Here is a 13,506-nt window from a genome sequence, read left to right on the forward strand (position 1 = left end):
CAAGTATGGGCTTTATTAAAGTTGTAAACTCGAAGTAATTAGTTCGATTTTGATGTCACAGTGAAAGCCGGGATAAGAGAAATTTTCTGAGGGTCTGAGGGGGTCTGAGCCTCAACAGAAAAGAGCAATCAAAAAAAGGTAAGACATGCACGGGACACAAGAGGACATTTTGATTAGCTTGGGATTGGCTCTTGACAAGAAATGCCACGAAAGGTGAGAGGACCGGGGGGATTGGCAAGACTTGGAGACTCCGCTGTTTCCAGGAAAGTTTTGACATCCCTTTAATGTTACCCGACCCATGGTTCGGTCAATATCAGACCCAATATTTTCTTTCTCTTACTGGGATTAATAGAAAATTCTTTTGTACTTCTTTTACATCACATAGCCACCCGATATGCACTCCGTACCGGGTCTTTGCCAATCAGCGGGAGTTAGCAATCGCCCCATCTCGTATTCACGCCCGGGTTGTTGCGCCCAAATCAACATCACGGGGGCACTTGTCGTTTGGAGGACGATAAAGGTTCTTTGGGGCTACCCAATCCCAGCTAGACTGAGGCTCCAAACTCCAAGATGAGGCTTTTGCTGACGAAATAACTTGCCTGCGTGCCCTATTCGCTTTGTTTATCTGGTCAAGGGAGTAGCGCTTCGTGGATAAGATGGCCCGTGGACTCCCTGCTTTCTTTCTCTCTCCATTTATTATGATACCACGTTGAGCTTCATAAAGTCATCGACAACATTAGAGAGCAACACCTTAATATATGCTTTTTTTGCTGTTTTATCCTAAAGTCACCATCGCCGGAGGCGGATAACATGCAATGCCAGCAATTCCATTTGTTGCCTCCTTACTAGAGCACGTTCTCGTGCATCGTGCTACTGCATCGCCCCCTAACATGACAGCAAGCTCCGCATCTCTCGAGGTTGTTTGCGCTTGGCCAGTTTCCGGTCAATATGGCCCGGGGACCCGAGTCCTGTAGGGTTTCCCCACAAAGAGATTGGCAGTCTTACCATGATATACTGATAATCATTTCAGATACTATGTCTTGGTTATGGCCTGTGTGTTCGCTCGCAAAGTAGAATGGATTCGAAACGCTTGTCTGGCCGCTGTGTTACTTTTCCCCGCTATCGCGGCTCTTCACGGGATTGTGCTTGCTGCGCTTCATGTTGACGGTGAGTCTAATCCCTTTTGCCATGAATTGATATTTGTCGTCTAGTATGACCCCATGGAGATGATCAACGAATTTAATCTTCTGTAGGCGCTGTCGATATGGATGTTTACGGGGCGTTCCAGCTGTGCTCAATCGGCATTTTGACTGCCCCAGCGACCGTCAGACTGTCCAAAACCTACTTCAACAACCCCGGCCGTGACATCATATTTCTGTGGACAGTCCTTCTCCTGGTTGGGCTAGTGAGCTTGATTGTGGAATTCATGCGCCTCGAACCCATTACTTGCCCGAGTGACGACCCGGCAAGCATTCACTGGGCCTCGACAGGGGGCACAAAAGGTGGTGTGTTCATATATGGCTCCAATTGTAGCATTACTTGTTCACCGGAAAGTGGGCCAGCCTCACCGTTGCGGTTACGCGCAGCTAACAATATCTACGTGGTTCCAGTGCCTCATGAGCTGACATTCAATGCTACTACGCTTATTGCGGCTGCATGCTGCATCCCCGGCATCTTGTCGTTAGTATCCATGTGGATTAAAATCTTGGACGAGAAGTTCTTAAATGGAAAGCACAAGCAGAAGCAAGATGAAGTCATCAAGGGAACCAACGGAGCTACCATCAGCCACATGACTGAGATTACCCAAGTTATAAAGAAATGGTTAACTATCATCGGGCTTCCGTTGTTTGCTGCAGCCGTGCTGGCAATTCTCGTCAAAGGCGAGATGAACTTTTGGAGTTTTCAAATGAGCTATCAAACAGAGCCTATACAAAGCATTGGTAAGTAGATGCTGTGTCTTATATGACTTTAGCGATTGGAAACGCAAATGGCACAGACTTACTAAAATACGCGTCCTTAGGCCAATGGGCGCCAATTATTGGTACTGCATTCGCTGTAGTGGGCTCACTGTATCTCATTCTGTCCGCGGATATGGACGCCGCGATTATTGAGGATGGACAGCAAGAAGAGGCTACCGTGGGAAGATGCACACATTGCGACTGTGCTGTTTCAGACACCGGAAGCAGTTCCCGACGAGGCTCTAGAACAACTGTCGAGAGACTGGATGGCAATAATGAAATGCCACCAATACGACGTCCTACCACCAATATCCAGCCCGATCTGGGAAGACGAAAGGTTGCTCGCTTCTTTAATAAAACAGGTACCCTTATCGCCAACAAAGCCCAAAAGCAAATCGAGAACGGGGGATTTCGCGCGAAAACAACTTACCCCCTAACCCCAGGAGAAGAATATAAAAACTCAAAACTCCAAGATCAGATGGCCCATTTCCAAAGGTCATCTACACCCGATCACCGATCAAAAGCTGGAAGTTTCATAAGCAACACGGGCTCCGTGGATAATGGCGAAGGCAGCTCGAGGTCCTGGAGTCAGACACGGCATTCCGTGCCTACTCCAGCTGTCTTGCGGCCAACACCCGGTAAAGCTCACTCAAATTCGCTCCCAGGTGAGGTACTTAGGACATCAACCTTGCAGTGCTCTCCTGCGCTCGCGTCTGGGGGGTGGCAACAATTGCGTCCGTTCGGTACAACTCCAATCTCGCGAAGTAGAGCACCATCGACTTCCGAGATCAGTTCCACAGCTTCATCACCGGGACCTCAGATTCCACCAAAGATAGTAATATCCCGTGATGAAGATAGTTGATTGTTCTGTCTATGGTGTTTTTGGGCCCCAATGTTTCAAATGGCGCGTGGTTTGCTGGACATGGCTAGTCCGCTTTACGATTCTATGAGCTCACTGTATCTGGTTTAGATATTTTGTTGGATTAGATGGTGTATATATACAGGTTGCTTCATATCGCAGCAAATTCATGAAGCGTTACCCCCATACCCTTCTCATGCCCTTTTCCAATATTTTCCCTGGCCAAAGTCTGGAAGGACCAATAATCATACATCGCAAGCTATTGCCAAAGAAAAGAGACATCCCGTAAAATTGAAATATATCCGCCAAAATCGAGATAATGATTAAATCCACTGTCAATGTCCACACCCCGGCAACACCGGATACCCACCCGATCTACCCCCGCCCGACACAACCCCAGAAACAGGCACACCCCTGCAACCCCTGGTCATATGATACTATCAAATGGCATCGAATTCACCGGATAATGAAACGCCTAGCGAGCGGCCCTCCAAACGGCGCCGTGTAGCCATCGCCTGTGATGCGTGCCGAACCCGCAAATCCCGATGTGACGGCAAGCGGCCCAGCTGCTCGTTATGTCAGGATTTGGGCTTTGAATGTGTTTACACGCCGCCACCAACAGCCGCTAACGTTATCGTGCAGAAAGACTATCTGCATGGGCTTGAGGATAGGGTAAAAAGGCTTGAGGAGTCGTTTGGAGCTGTGAGGGGTGATTTGGACGGGTTGGTGAAAAGGGTTGACCATGGGCCCGAAAGGGAAAGGGACAGGGAGTCCGCCATGTCCGGTCGAAATTATGGGGAGAGTCAAGATGAGACGAGAATCGCTGCAACGATGCCTGGCTTGATTGGGACGGAGGATTCAGTCGATGGTATGGGTGCGGTGATTTTTGCTGACGAGGAGGATTCTGGGTTCTTTGGTAAGTGTATCCGCTTGGTAATGGAGTTGTTATTGCTAACCATTCAAGGCCCTTCTTCAAATATTGCATTTCTTCGACATTTGTCAAGCGCTATTGTCCAACCGGGGTATTTCCCTTCACCTGGCGCTGCTGAGGGTGGCTTCGTGAATGCATCGAGACCATCATCGCCACTACGTCAGGCAGGTCAAAACCAGCGTGTCCAAGTGAACATTTTTGCTTTACCCCCGCAGGCGAACACTTTGGAGCTCATCGAACGCTATTTCTCTAACACGGGCTTACTATTTCCTTACATATACCCACCCGTGTTCCTGGAAACATATCACCAGATGACAAGGGAGAACTTCAGTCGGGTACGGAGAACCTGGCTTGGCTTGTTGAACATGGTTCTGGCTATGGCTACTATTACTGCGATTCCTGGAAGTGCGAGCGCAGATGCTCGGATCGAAGAATCAGATGTCTTCTATCAGCGTGGCCTTGGCTTGTGTGGGAGTGAAATCTTGCGAGGGACAACCCTAGAAGTGGGTAAGTGGCTCTCGACTGTTGCTTTTTGTTTTTCTTTTTGAAATATTGTCCTGATTGTGTTTTCCTAGTTCAATATCTGCTTCTGATGGGTCAATACCTCCAAGGCACGCAAAAGTCAATACAAGCATGGACCGTCCACGGATTAGCTGTCAAAGCCGCTCTTCAGCTTGGACTACATTCGCGCCATGCGTCCAAATTATTTTCCCCGATCGAGCAAGAGATGCGAAAGCGGACTTGGTATGGCTGTGTGGTTTTAGACCGGTAAGTGGGTAAATCTCCACGCGCAAAACATATGCTGACAATACAGAACTCTGAGCATGACTTTCGGCAGACCAGCAGCCATTCCAGATAGTTATGTCAAGCTCGAGCTGCCCACGAAACGGGAATTTGAAAACTCAACGGGACTTGTCGATGACGAGACAGCGGCCTTGAGCGTTGCATTCTTCAACGCGACAATGTAAGTGATTGAGCTGACACCCATGCAACTCCTGTTTTCTGACCTATACAAGTGGACTATATAAGCAGCTTTGGAACATTCTAGAGCTTCTCTACGGCCAAAACATCGGCTGCGATGGTCCATTACCAGTCAGCGAAACCGTGGCCCATATCTTCAGCTTGGAACAGCATTTGTTCTCCTGGGAACGGTCGCTCATCCATCCATTACAACTTATATCGTTGGCTAACATTAATGATCTGCCTCATGACCAGATGTCGTCCAATTCCCAATATCTCTCGTTGAAGTTTCAAGTCATTCTCACCTTGAGATATCTTAATCTTCGAGTCTTGCTACACCGCCCAATATTGGTCAAATTCATCACAGCAAGCAGGTCCCCTGATCGTGATCCTCAAGATATGAGGTTGTTGCAGCAGATCGGTATGAATAGTTTGCAGATATGCGCAGATTCCGCAATGGAGATTATTGATATCGTACACCGGGTGTTATCAGAACCTGGATGGAAGCGCAACCTCTTGGGAGCTTGGTGGTTCTCATTATACTACAGTATGCCCCCAGTTCCTCGCTCTGAAGTTTTGTCTGCTGACAGTTTCTAAGCTTTTAACGCGGCACTGGTCCTCATCGGAGTTAGTTGGGTCTACCGTGATTCCAGCCTAACAAACTCCCCAATGACAGACCAAGCAAGTAAAGCCAGACAATATCCTGGTCGTGCAGTAGCAGCACTGTCCAGGCTCGATGAAGGAAACCGATTGATCGATCGATGTCGGTATTACTTGGAACAGTTCAGCAAGGTCTTGAACGATTCTGGTCAGTCTCCTTTCCCTCGTCTTCGTGTTACTGAGATTATACTAACATTAGTCTATCCAGAAACGAACTTCGATGCCTCTACTACAACCCTTCCCGCTCTTCATGGTACTCGAGCCGGTCTCACAGGGGACGACTTCAGTCTCTCGCCATTTGGTATGGAGCTTGGTGAGTTCATGATGGATGGGGATCTTGTCACGATGATGGATCGCCAGGGACTTCTTCCCGTAGATCCTGATTCTGCCTTCACTGCTTGAGATTTGGCTGTGACAACCGCACTTGTAACAATATTATACTCCATAGCAGCTGGTATTGCTCTGATTATCATATACTATCCTATCAATCTTCTCTTTTTTATTTATATCCCTGCTATCTGATCAGGTATTTAGCCTCCAATACCTAAAGATCAGTTTGCGCGTGGCGTGACTAGGCTTTAGAATTGTCCAGTGATTCAAATGCACCTTGACGTGTCTCAATTCTGTTGGTTCGCTCATTATGCACATCGCCTCTAGTAGGTGTTACGGAGAATATAAAACGCAGGATAGAAAGTAAATACGCTCGAATGGCAAGGATTATCAAAATTAGCTTTGGTACTGATCACTGTCCAGAATTAGATGTATCAACTACCAGATAAACACCCATGACTGACTCTTCAAGAATCAAGCTCCTTTCTCCGCTCAAGTTTAGCCCGATGTGCCATTCTTGCGAACAGTGTCGCCATTCCAGCATGGTCGCAGTCAACATGAGGCTCCTTTTCCAGCAAGATATCCCCCTCCTGTCCATCACGCTTAGAAAAGTCGAAAGCCTTTGGCTTGTCACAGTTATACTGTGCATTAGCCGCGCGAAGAAGGCAGATCTCATTCTTCATGCAGTCGCCAGTGCAGCTCTCGACTTCGAACCCGCGAACGCGTCTCGCCCAGTAATCTTGGAAAATGGTCGGATCGCGTTCCATGGCAACCGTGACGTTGTGCCAGAAAGCGGGACTAATCTCGGCCTTTGGGTCTGTGAGGGGAGGTGAGATCTTGGATCCGTAGTCTGCTTTGGCGGAGTAATAGGGTACCCATTTTGGCTTTGTCTGGAAGGATGGGTCGCTAATGTTGGCAATGTACTGGGTGTAATCTAGGACGCCGAAGGTGACTGGATCAATCTTATAAACACGGAAAGATGGTGAGCCTTCCGTTGGGGTCACCGCTGGAGCGACATAACCCATTGCAGTGGCTGTGTTCCAGTCTCGGTTGTTGTAGTCGGAGTATGCGACCTGGAATCCATCCCTGTGCGTATGACCATAAAATAGTCCTGCAATGGTGGCATCGTAGCGCTGCACAATCTGGTCGAAGTACTCCGAGTGGTCGCGGAAGTGATCTGGCACACCGGATGGGATGTGAGAGATCAACCATGCGCGTTGGCCCGCATCCTCGGCAGCCTGCAGTTCCTTGATGAGCCATTCAAATTGTCCGCGTGGGTCCTTTTCCATTGGCTCCTGGTACATATAGAAGTTGTATATGTAGTAGAAGATGCTGTTGTAAGAAATGATGCGTAGATTGCTATTGGGGTGGACGGCTGAGTACGAGGCAAATTGATCCGCAGATTTGACTGAATCAACGCCCGTGAGCCCATACCAATCTTCTGCAAGAGCATCGTATGCCCATTGGGGATCAGCTTCATGCGAGGCATCCGCAGGAAAGAGGTTGAGTGGTGCGGTGTCATGGTTTCCTATGGCAGCGTACACAGTGCCGATATCCTTTTCCATTGCACTGTACGTGGCATTGAGCCCTTTCACAACTGCAGCCTCGTCGGCCAACCAGACATCGTGGGGCACCACGTCGCCGGTATAAATGGAGAACTCCGGATTAATGTCTGCAATAGCAGCATGCAAGCTCTCCTGAAGTGTTTGTGGCGGGTCACACTTTGTGTTTCCAAATGGTCCACATGGGTGCTCTGTGTTCCCCGGTGCATGTTCATCGGAATAGGATCTGCAACAGATGGGCTTGGAGCACTCGTAGCTAGATCCAGGCTCGTAGAGAAGGTCCACGTGTGTATCGCTGAAATGGACGATCTTGAGCGGGGCCTTGCCGCTAGGTGGCGGCCTCACAGTCTTTGGCTTGGGTGAAGGGAACGTTAGACTGTAGGGATGAACCTCAGGGTATTTGCAGAGCCCGACCAAACTAGCGCACAGTGTCTTGGAGGCGTCAGAGTTAAGGTGTAAAGCTTTGAAAGCATCATGCAGCGCAGGTCCTTCCTTGTTGATAATTCCGGTGCAGACATCTGGGTCCTCAACCTGTATCCTTGTGATTAATGGGATTGAACTCCTAAGCTCATGGGAATAGTCAACGTACTCCGCTGATCTTGCACAACCCAGTGAACACATCGATCATGAACTTCTCACCAAGCCCTGCGGTAACTTTGATGGTACCGAGGAGAACCTGTAGAAATGGAGTGAGCTAAAGGCCTTCGTAATGAAAGTGCCGAACATAATCATACCTGGCAAGAACTGCAGGTCACTGCATTCTTGAGGTCCTCCCAGATAGAAGCGATAGACTTCTCAACTTGAGTCTCGGCTTGTACACCCCGGAGAGATGCCGAAAGCCCGCACGCCAGCAGCAAGGTGTTAAGTCTCATCTTGAGGATTGACTAGACGAAACGGCTGATTTGACAAAGACAACCTCGGTAACAGTCAGGGCACTCCGTACCTTCCCAGCGTTGATGTCAAGTCATGGGCAGTCGACATCTTAAATATAATGGGCCAAAAGCACCGGGTCAGACCATTGCCGTACTTTGCCAAATAGAAGGTGATCCTACAGCTCGCTTAGAGGAATTGAACTAAAGACCTGCAGCTTACCCACTTAGTGAAGATCTTTTTTTCAGTTCCGACATAGCCTTGGGACACCTTTTTACCATGTGATAAGCAGTAGAGTAGTATTCAGCATTTCCAAGATGTTTACGTTGTAGTCGGTACATCTATTCATTATGCACAAAGCATATATAAGCGGGGAGAAAGCTACAATAAAATGCATAACGGGGATTAACGGCCGTTCGAGAGGGGTTCTCGCAACTACATACTGAAATAAGAAACGCAGCCAAGGAGCTAGCAGATAGTTCCTTGTAACGTTGCGAAGCCACTGATCTCAGGGGCTGAGGTCCACTTGGGAAGTTCGCATATATCCGGGAACTTGCTTAAGTAGGAGACGTTCAAACGAAAGTGTACAATATAGTAGAATATACAACATAGGTAACTTCCCAAGGCTTATAATCAAAAGCTTACCTACAAGTAGGTATGCATAACACCGTCAAGCTTATCCAATAACAGGAACAATAATCGGATGCGGCCCATCTTATCTTACTCATATACATGCCAAGCTTAGTGCCTGCAGGATTCGCGGTGGATAACTTCAGTGCGGGCATAGGAGACCGATTGGTCCCGAACGGAGAATTGCATGTTGATCTGGGGTAGAAGATCAATATCATGTTTGCTGTGCGGAGTAAGGGAGCTGCAGGTTTTGACCTGATGTGTCACACTAAAAAATTGGCGAATAGATCGTCGATCGCAAATATCCCAGACCCGTCTCACACAGCTCTACTAAATCCCTCAGCATATGCTCACATCACTCAAGCAGACTCAATACTGTGACCAGGTGTATTCCAATGCGTGAAACTCTAGGACTCGAGAAGATGAAAGGGCTCACGTGAAGGGGTGTCATGGTCGATGAATTACCTATATAGGCGCGGAGCAGCACAACCCCTGACAGAGCTCGCACAAGTATGCAAATGAGTGGTCACAATATCCCGTAATCCGCATAGTATCACATCTCAAGAGAGCCTCGAACTGGTTACCTGTGGGCTGTGGGTTAGTTTGCGTGTCGAATGAGTCAGGGGATTTTTTTAATTACCTAGTGGACAGTTCCTAAATATTATATGAATCTTGTATAAATTAGAGATCAGCTTCAAAAGAAAGTCATAGAGAGAAGAGGAAAGGCAAAAAACCCTTAACGGGCCAAAACCGGGGTAAAACGGTTCTATTTTTCTCCCCACATTCCGTTTGACATCAACTTATTTTTTTCCCCCCTTTTCTCTTCCTCAACTCCAAATATCAAAACACCATTCACCCCATTTCTCTCCCTGTCTTCCTAACCCCCCCCCCGGATTCGGACTCCGTCGGGAAACGAGACGATGAAGCCTCCGCACACGCGCAATTTCAGCCCGCCTACCGCGATTTTACACTAGAATCTCAAGACCGCAACCGTCTCCACTATTGTGCGCTACACTTGGGATTGTTAGAAGTCTGTCGAAACTGGACTGTCCGATAGGACAGTCCACCGGTCACCTTTGTCATGAAGGGTCGTCAACAACCTACGCTAGGTGTTTCGATCACCTTCTTCTCCATCGCAACTATCTTCGTCGCCCTCCGCTTCATTTCGCGAATATTTGTGGTCAGGAAAATTGGGTTACACGACTGGTTGATGTTGGTCGCATGGGTAGGATCCCTCGCTTTGATCCCTGCATGTACCCGGGGATGTAGCGAGAACGGACTCGATCTATTCGCGAACCGGGCACATGATTGAAACCTCGTGTTCGAGCTCGGAGGCTAACCAGTCTACAGCTAATTAATTTTGGCTTCTCCTTCTCGCTATTCTTTGCGGTTCAGAAAGGCCTTGGCCTCCATTCGAGTGACATCAAACCTGAAGATGAGCTCGCTTTTAATAAGGCCAATTATGCGTTCACCGTCCTCTATGTTAGTTATAACGGCTCTTTGGTACCCCGCAGGACAATAAAAAGAATGGCATGCTGACAACCATCTAGAATCCGGCGTTAATGGCCGTCAAGACCTCGATCCTTGTCTTCTACCTGACCTTGACGCGCAATCAGAAGATTTTCCGATTTGCAAACTATGTCACTCTCTTTGTGGTGAACGCAGCGGGCTTTGCCTTGACATTCGTTAATATTTTCCAATGTAGACCTGTCAGCGCAGTATTCCTTTCCGACGTCCCGGCCCATGCGAATTGCACCGACATTGTCACCCTGTACCTCTCCTCGTCTCCGGTGAATATTATTACGGACATTGTCATCCTGTTACTTCCGATGCCGCTTTTGACAAAAATGCGCCTACCTTTCAAGCAAAAGATCATTCTGGTGATCACCTTCTCCTTTGGATTCTTTGTGGCCGTGGTCGATGTGGTTCGAATTGCTTTTCTTCAACAAGCTGCTATTTCTCGTTCGCTGGAAGTCAAGTCGATTCATATTCAAAACATCGGAGGGGTGGATTTCAGTTGTACGACTCGCTCATCTCCCATATTTGACACTAACGGGTCAATTGAGCTAACAGCGGGGGTTTCACAGGGTACGCGTCGCTATCTTTCATGTGGTCTGTTGTCGAAGTCAACCTATCGATCATTTGCGGTTGTGTTCCAAGTCTCAAACCTCTCGTCACGCGTCTTGTTCCGAAATTGATTAGAGACACAAACGACGATACATCAACTTCCTCGCCTCATGGACTCTCCGGAGGCGCAGCAGGGGGAAGTGAAGTTGCGGTCCCGGTTTCGCCAGAATCTCCGTCGCCATTGCCATCTGGCAACGAAGGAAATAAGGGTCTACAGAACCAAGTTGGTAGTGCCCCTGGTGGCCGGCCTAGCTCTCGGGACTCGGAGCCCATCGATATATTGGATTTCCTGGGTCACCCGGAAACAGCACCCCAAGATACAGAGGGAGGAACCCAAACCCATACTAGCGCATCTTATGCACCGGACATCACGTTCTTCGATTTTGTGAACCTGAAGAATCCGGAAAGTATGCTAAAGCTAAACAACAGGGAGTCGATTGCGCCAATTGCATTGACCACGCTATTGTTCTTCCTCTGGGGTTTCGCATACGGCTTGCTTGATATTCTGAACTCCCAATTCCAGACCATCGTCCATTTAGGTCCATGGCACTCCCTGGGTCTTCATGGCGCATACTTTGGCGGATACGTGATTGGCCCTCTGCTAGTTGGTCAGCCCGTCTTGAAGATATGGGGCTTCAAGTCCACCTTCATAACTGGACTTTGCATCTATGCCTGCGGAACCCTCATTTTTTGGCCTTCGGCTGTTCTAACGTCGACGGCTGCCTTCATTTTGTCAAATTTCATTGTCGGTTTTGGTCTAGCAGTTTTGGAGACTGCGGCAAATCCGTTCATTGCGCTATGTGGACCGCTTGAGAATTCCGAGATCAGACTCAATATCTCACAGGGTGTGCAAGCTGTTGGAAGCGTCGTATCGCCACTCCTGGCGAAACGTGTTCTCTTCAAGGATGTGCAGGATGTCGCATCGTTGGTTGACGTACAATGGGCATATCTTGGCATCGCTCTATTCGATGTGCTGTTGGCGGTGGCGTTCTATTATCTACCAATCCCCGAAGCATCAGATGAAGATTTGGAAGAACTCGCGAATCGACGCCGAGAAGACAATATGACCAAAGTAATCGGTGTTCCGGTCGTTTGGCTGACTCTCGGTCTAGGGATCTGGTCTCAATTCTTCTACGTGGCTGGACAAGAAGTCCTCGCGACATCTCTCCAACGTTTCGTTATTGCCGCTCGTCCAGACTCCTCACTCGGACCATTCGATTTCCTAACGATTGGACACAGCATTTTTGCTGTGGGGCGCTTTTTCGCCGCATTTGCACAGTGGTTCCTGAAACCACGCTGGATTCTGATGGTCAGCTACATCGGCATGATCGTTTGCTCCATTCTTTGCATGAAAACAAGCGGCTCAGCAGCAATTGCCATGGCAATGCTGCTCTACCTATTCGAGAGCGGCGCATTCAGCATTATCTTCGCCATCTCCCTGCGCGGCACAGCCCAGCATACTAAAACCGCCGCTGTCCTCCTGACAATGGCAATTAGCGGCGGCACCTTTTTCCCGTTTGCCGAGTACGCGGCATACCTCGCACACGGCGAGTCATATTCCTTCTGCGTTATAATCGCGCTCTACTGCGCCGGTGCCATCTTTCCCATCTACCTCAACCTTGTTCCAGCCGTGAAAAAGCAAGTTGACCCTGTTCCGAATGAGTATCTCCGCCGACATCGTCGCCGAACTCGGACCCAGGTTGACACCATGCATCGCGAAAAAGATAATCCTTCAATGGGTGGTGTGCTTTCACGTCCACGCAGTCTGGTCTCCAATCCGGACCATATGCCGGATCTTCTGCTCCCAGAGGAGGTTCACCAAAACTCGCTGGCTCGTAATCTTTCGGGGGCTCAATCAACCTCCAGCTCTAGTTCACGTGTCAAGCCGAGTTCATCTCGCGATTCAGGCTCAAAGCAAAGGTTCTCCACCAGAATCAATGATTCCTGACCATTGCTTAGCAAGTTTCATTGCTGTCTTTGACTCTTTCCTTATGTCTCACACCTCACAACAACGATCCCCTTAGATACCCTTTCGCTTTTTCCTTTTTGGGATTTGTGACAATATTTTGTCACGTATCTTCTCTATGCATATTTTGGGTGGCAATCCTTCTGTTTCATCTTTCTTTTGCAGCATTTCAGCGATGGTGTTTTGACCAAAAGATTTTCGGGTTCTCTCTTGGCTTAATTTTTGGTTTCCCTAATTAATGATATTGAACCAATCTCATCAAGGTTGGCCTCTGGCCGGAATCAGTTATTCTCATATGTAGCTTTGATCTAGTTGATTCTCGGATATGGAGGTATATGTATGCCTAGCCACTGGTATGTGATTATCGCCAATCACCTGACAGCTCTGCCACCGTTGTCTACTCCGAGCCGTGACCACTTAGGATTTAAATGATTTGATTTGACATGCATTTGAACAATTACTAGTGTCTTGACAGCTGCAGCCAGTCGCACAATAAAAAGTCCCATGCTATTTTGAGATATTTCATTATTGTCAGTCTACCGTTCACTGCCTCTCTGTCTCTTCCCCCCATCTATTATACTTATTTCGGTAGATTGTTCACAATAGCACAGGCCCTTTGGTTTACGCTGAAATATGTCTTTCGATTTGCCCAG

General features: G+C 48.3%; 4 protein-coding genes across 4 annotated transcripts; 3 read left to right on the forward strand and 1 right to left on the reverse strand.

Annotated features, from left to right (window-relative positions):
* Positions 1–815: 815 nt before the first annotated feature.
* On the forward strand, positions 816–2,820 carry N7517_005439 (uncharacterized protein; the record flags this gene model as incomplete). Its single annotated transcript, XM_056723169.1, has 4 exons — positions 816–970; positions 1,031–1,167; positions 1,254–1,940; positions 2,021–2,820. The coding sequence occupies 4 exons, from the start codon at positions 816–818 to the stop codon at positions 2,818–2,820; spliced, it is 1,779 nt and encodes a 592-aa protein (XP_056579419.1).
* Positions 2,821–3,261: 441 nt separating this feature from the next.
* On the forward strand, positions 3,262–5,770 carry N7517_005440 (putative C6 transcription factor; the record flags this gene model as incomplete). Its single annotated transcript, XM_056723170.1, has 6 exons — positions 3,262–3,733; positions 3,782–4,255; positions 4,324–4,516; positions 4,563–4,712; positions 4,765–5,255; positions 5,307–5,770. The coding sequence occupies 6 exons, from the start codon at positions 3,262–3,264 to the stop codon at positions 5,768–5,770; spliced, it is 2,244 nt and encodes a 747-aa protein (XP_056579420.1).
* Positions 5,771–6,165: 395 nt separating this feature from the next.
* On the reverse strand, positions 6,166–8,132 carry N7517_005441 (PPN1 endopolyphosphatase family protein; the record flags this gene model as incomplete). Its single annotated transcript, XM_056723171.1, has 3 exons — positions 6,166–7,791; positions 7,850–7,936; positions 7,995–8,132. 3 exons carry the CDS (start codon positions 8,130–8,132, stop codon positions 6,166–6,168), a joined length of 1,851 nt encoding a protein of 616 aa, XP_056579421.1.
* Positions 8,133–9,841: 1,709 nt separating this feature from the next.
* N7517_005442 (putative MFS monosaccharide transporter) lies at positions 9,842–12,835 on the forward strand (the record flags this gene model as incomplete). The annotated part of the gene is made up of 4 exons (XM_056723172.1): positions 9,842–9,985; positions 10,111–10,242; positions 10,311–10,779; positions 10,848–12,835. The coding sequence occupies 4 exons, from the start codon at positions 9,842–9,844 to the stop codon at positions 12,833–12,835; spliced, it is 2,733 nt and encodes a 910-aa protein (XP_056579422.1).
* Positions 12,836–13,506: the final 671 nt, after the last annotated feature.

This window comes from Penicillium concentricum (genome assembly GCF_028827145.1).
Source record: "Penicillium concentricum strain IBT 3081 chromosome Unknown utg000002l_segment0_segment0, whole genome shotgun sequence".
Classification (NCBI taxonomy): Eukaryota; Fungi; Ascomycota; class Eurotiomycetes; order Eurotiales; family Aspergillaceae; genus Penicillium; species Penicillium concentricum.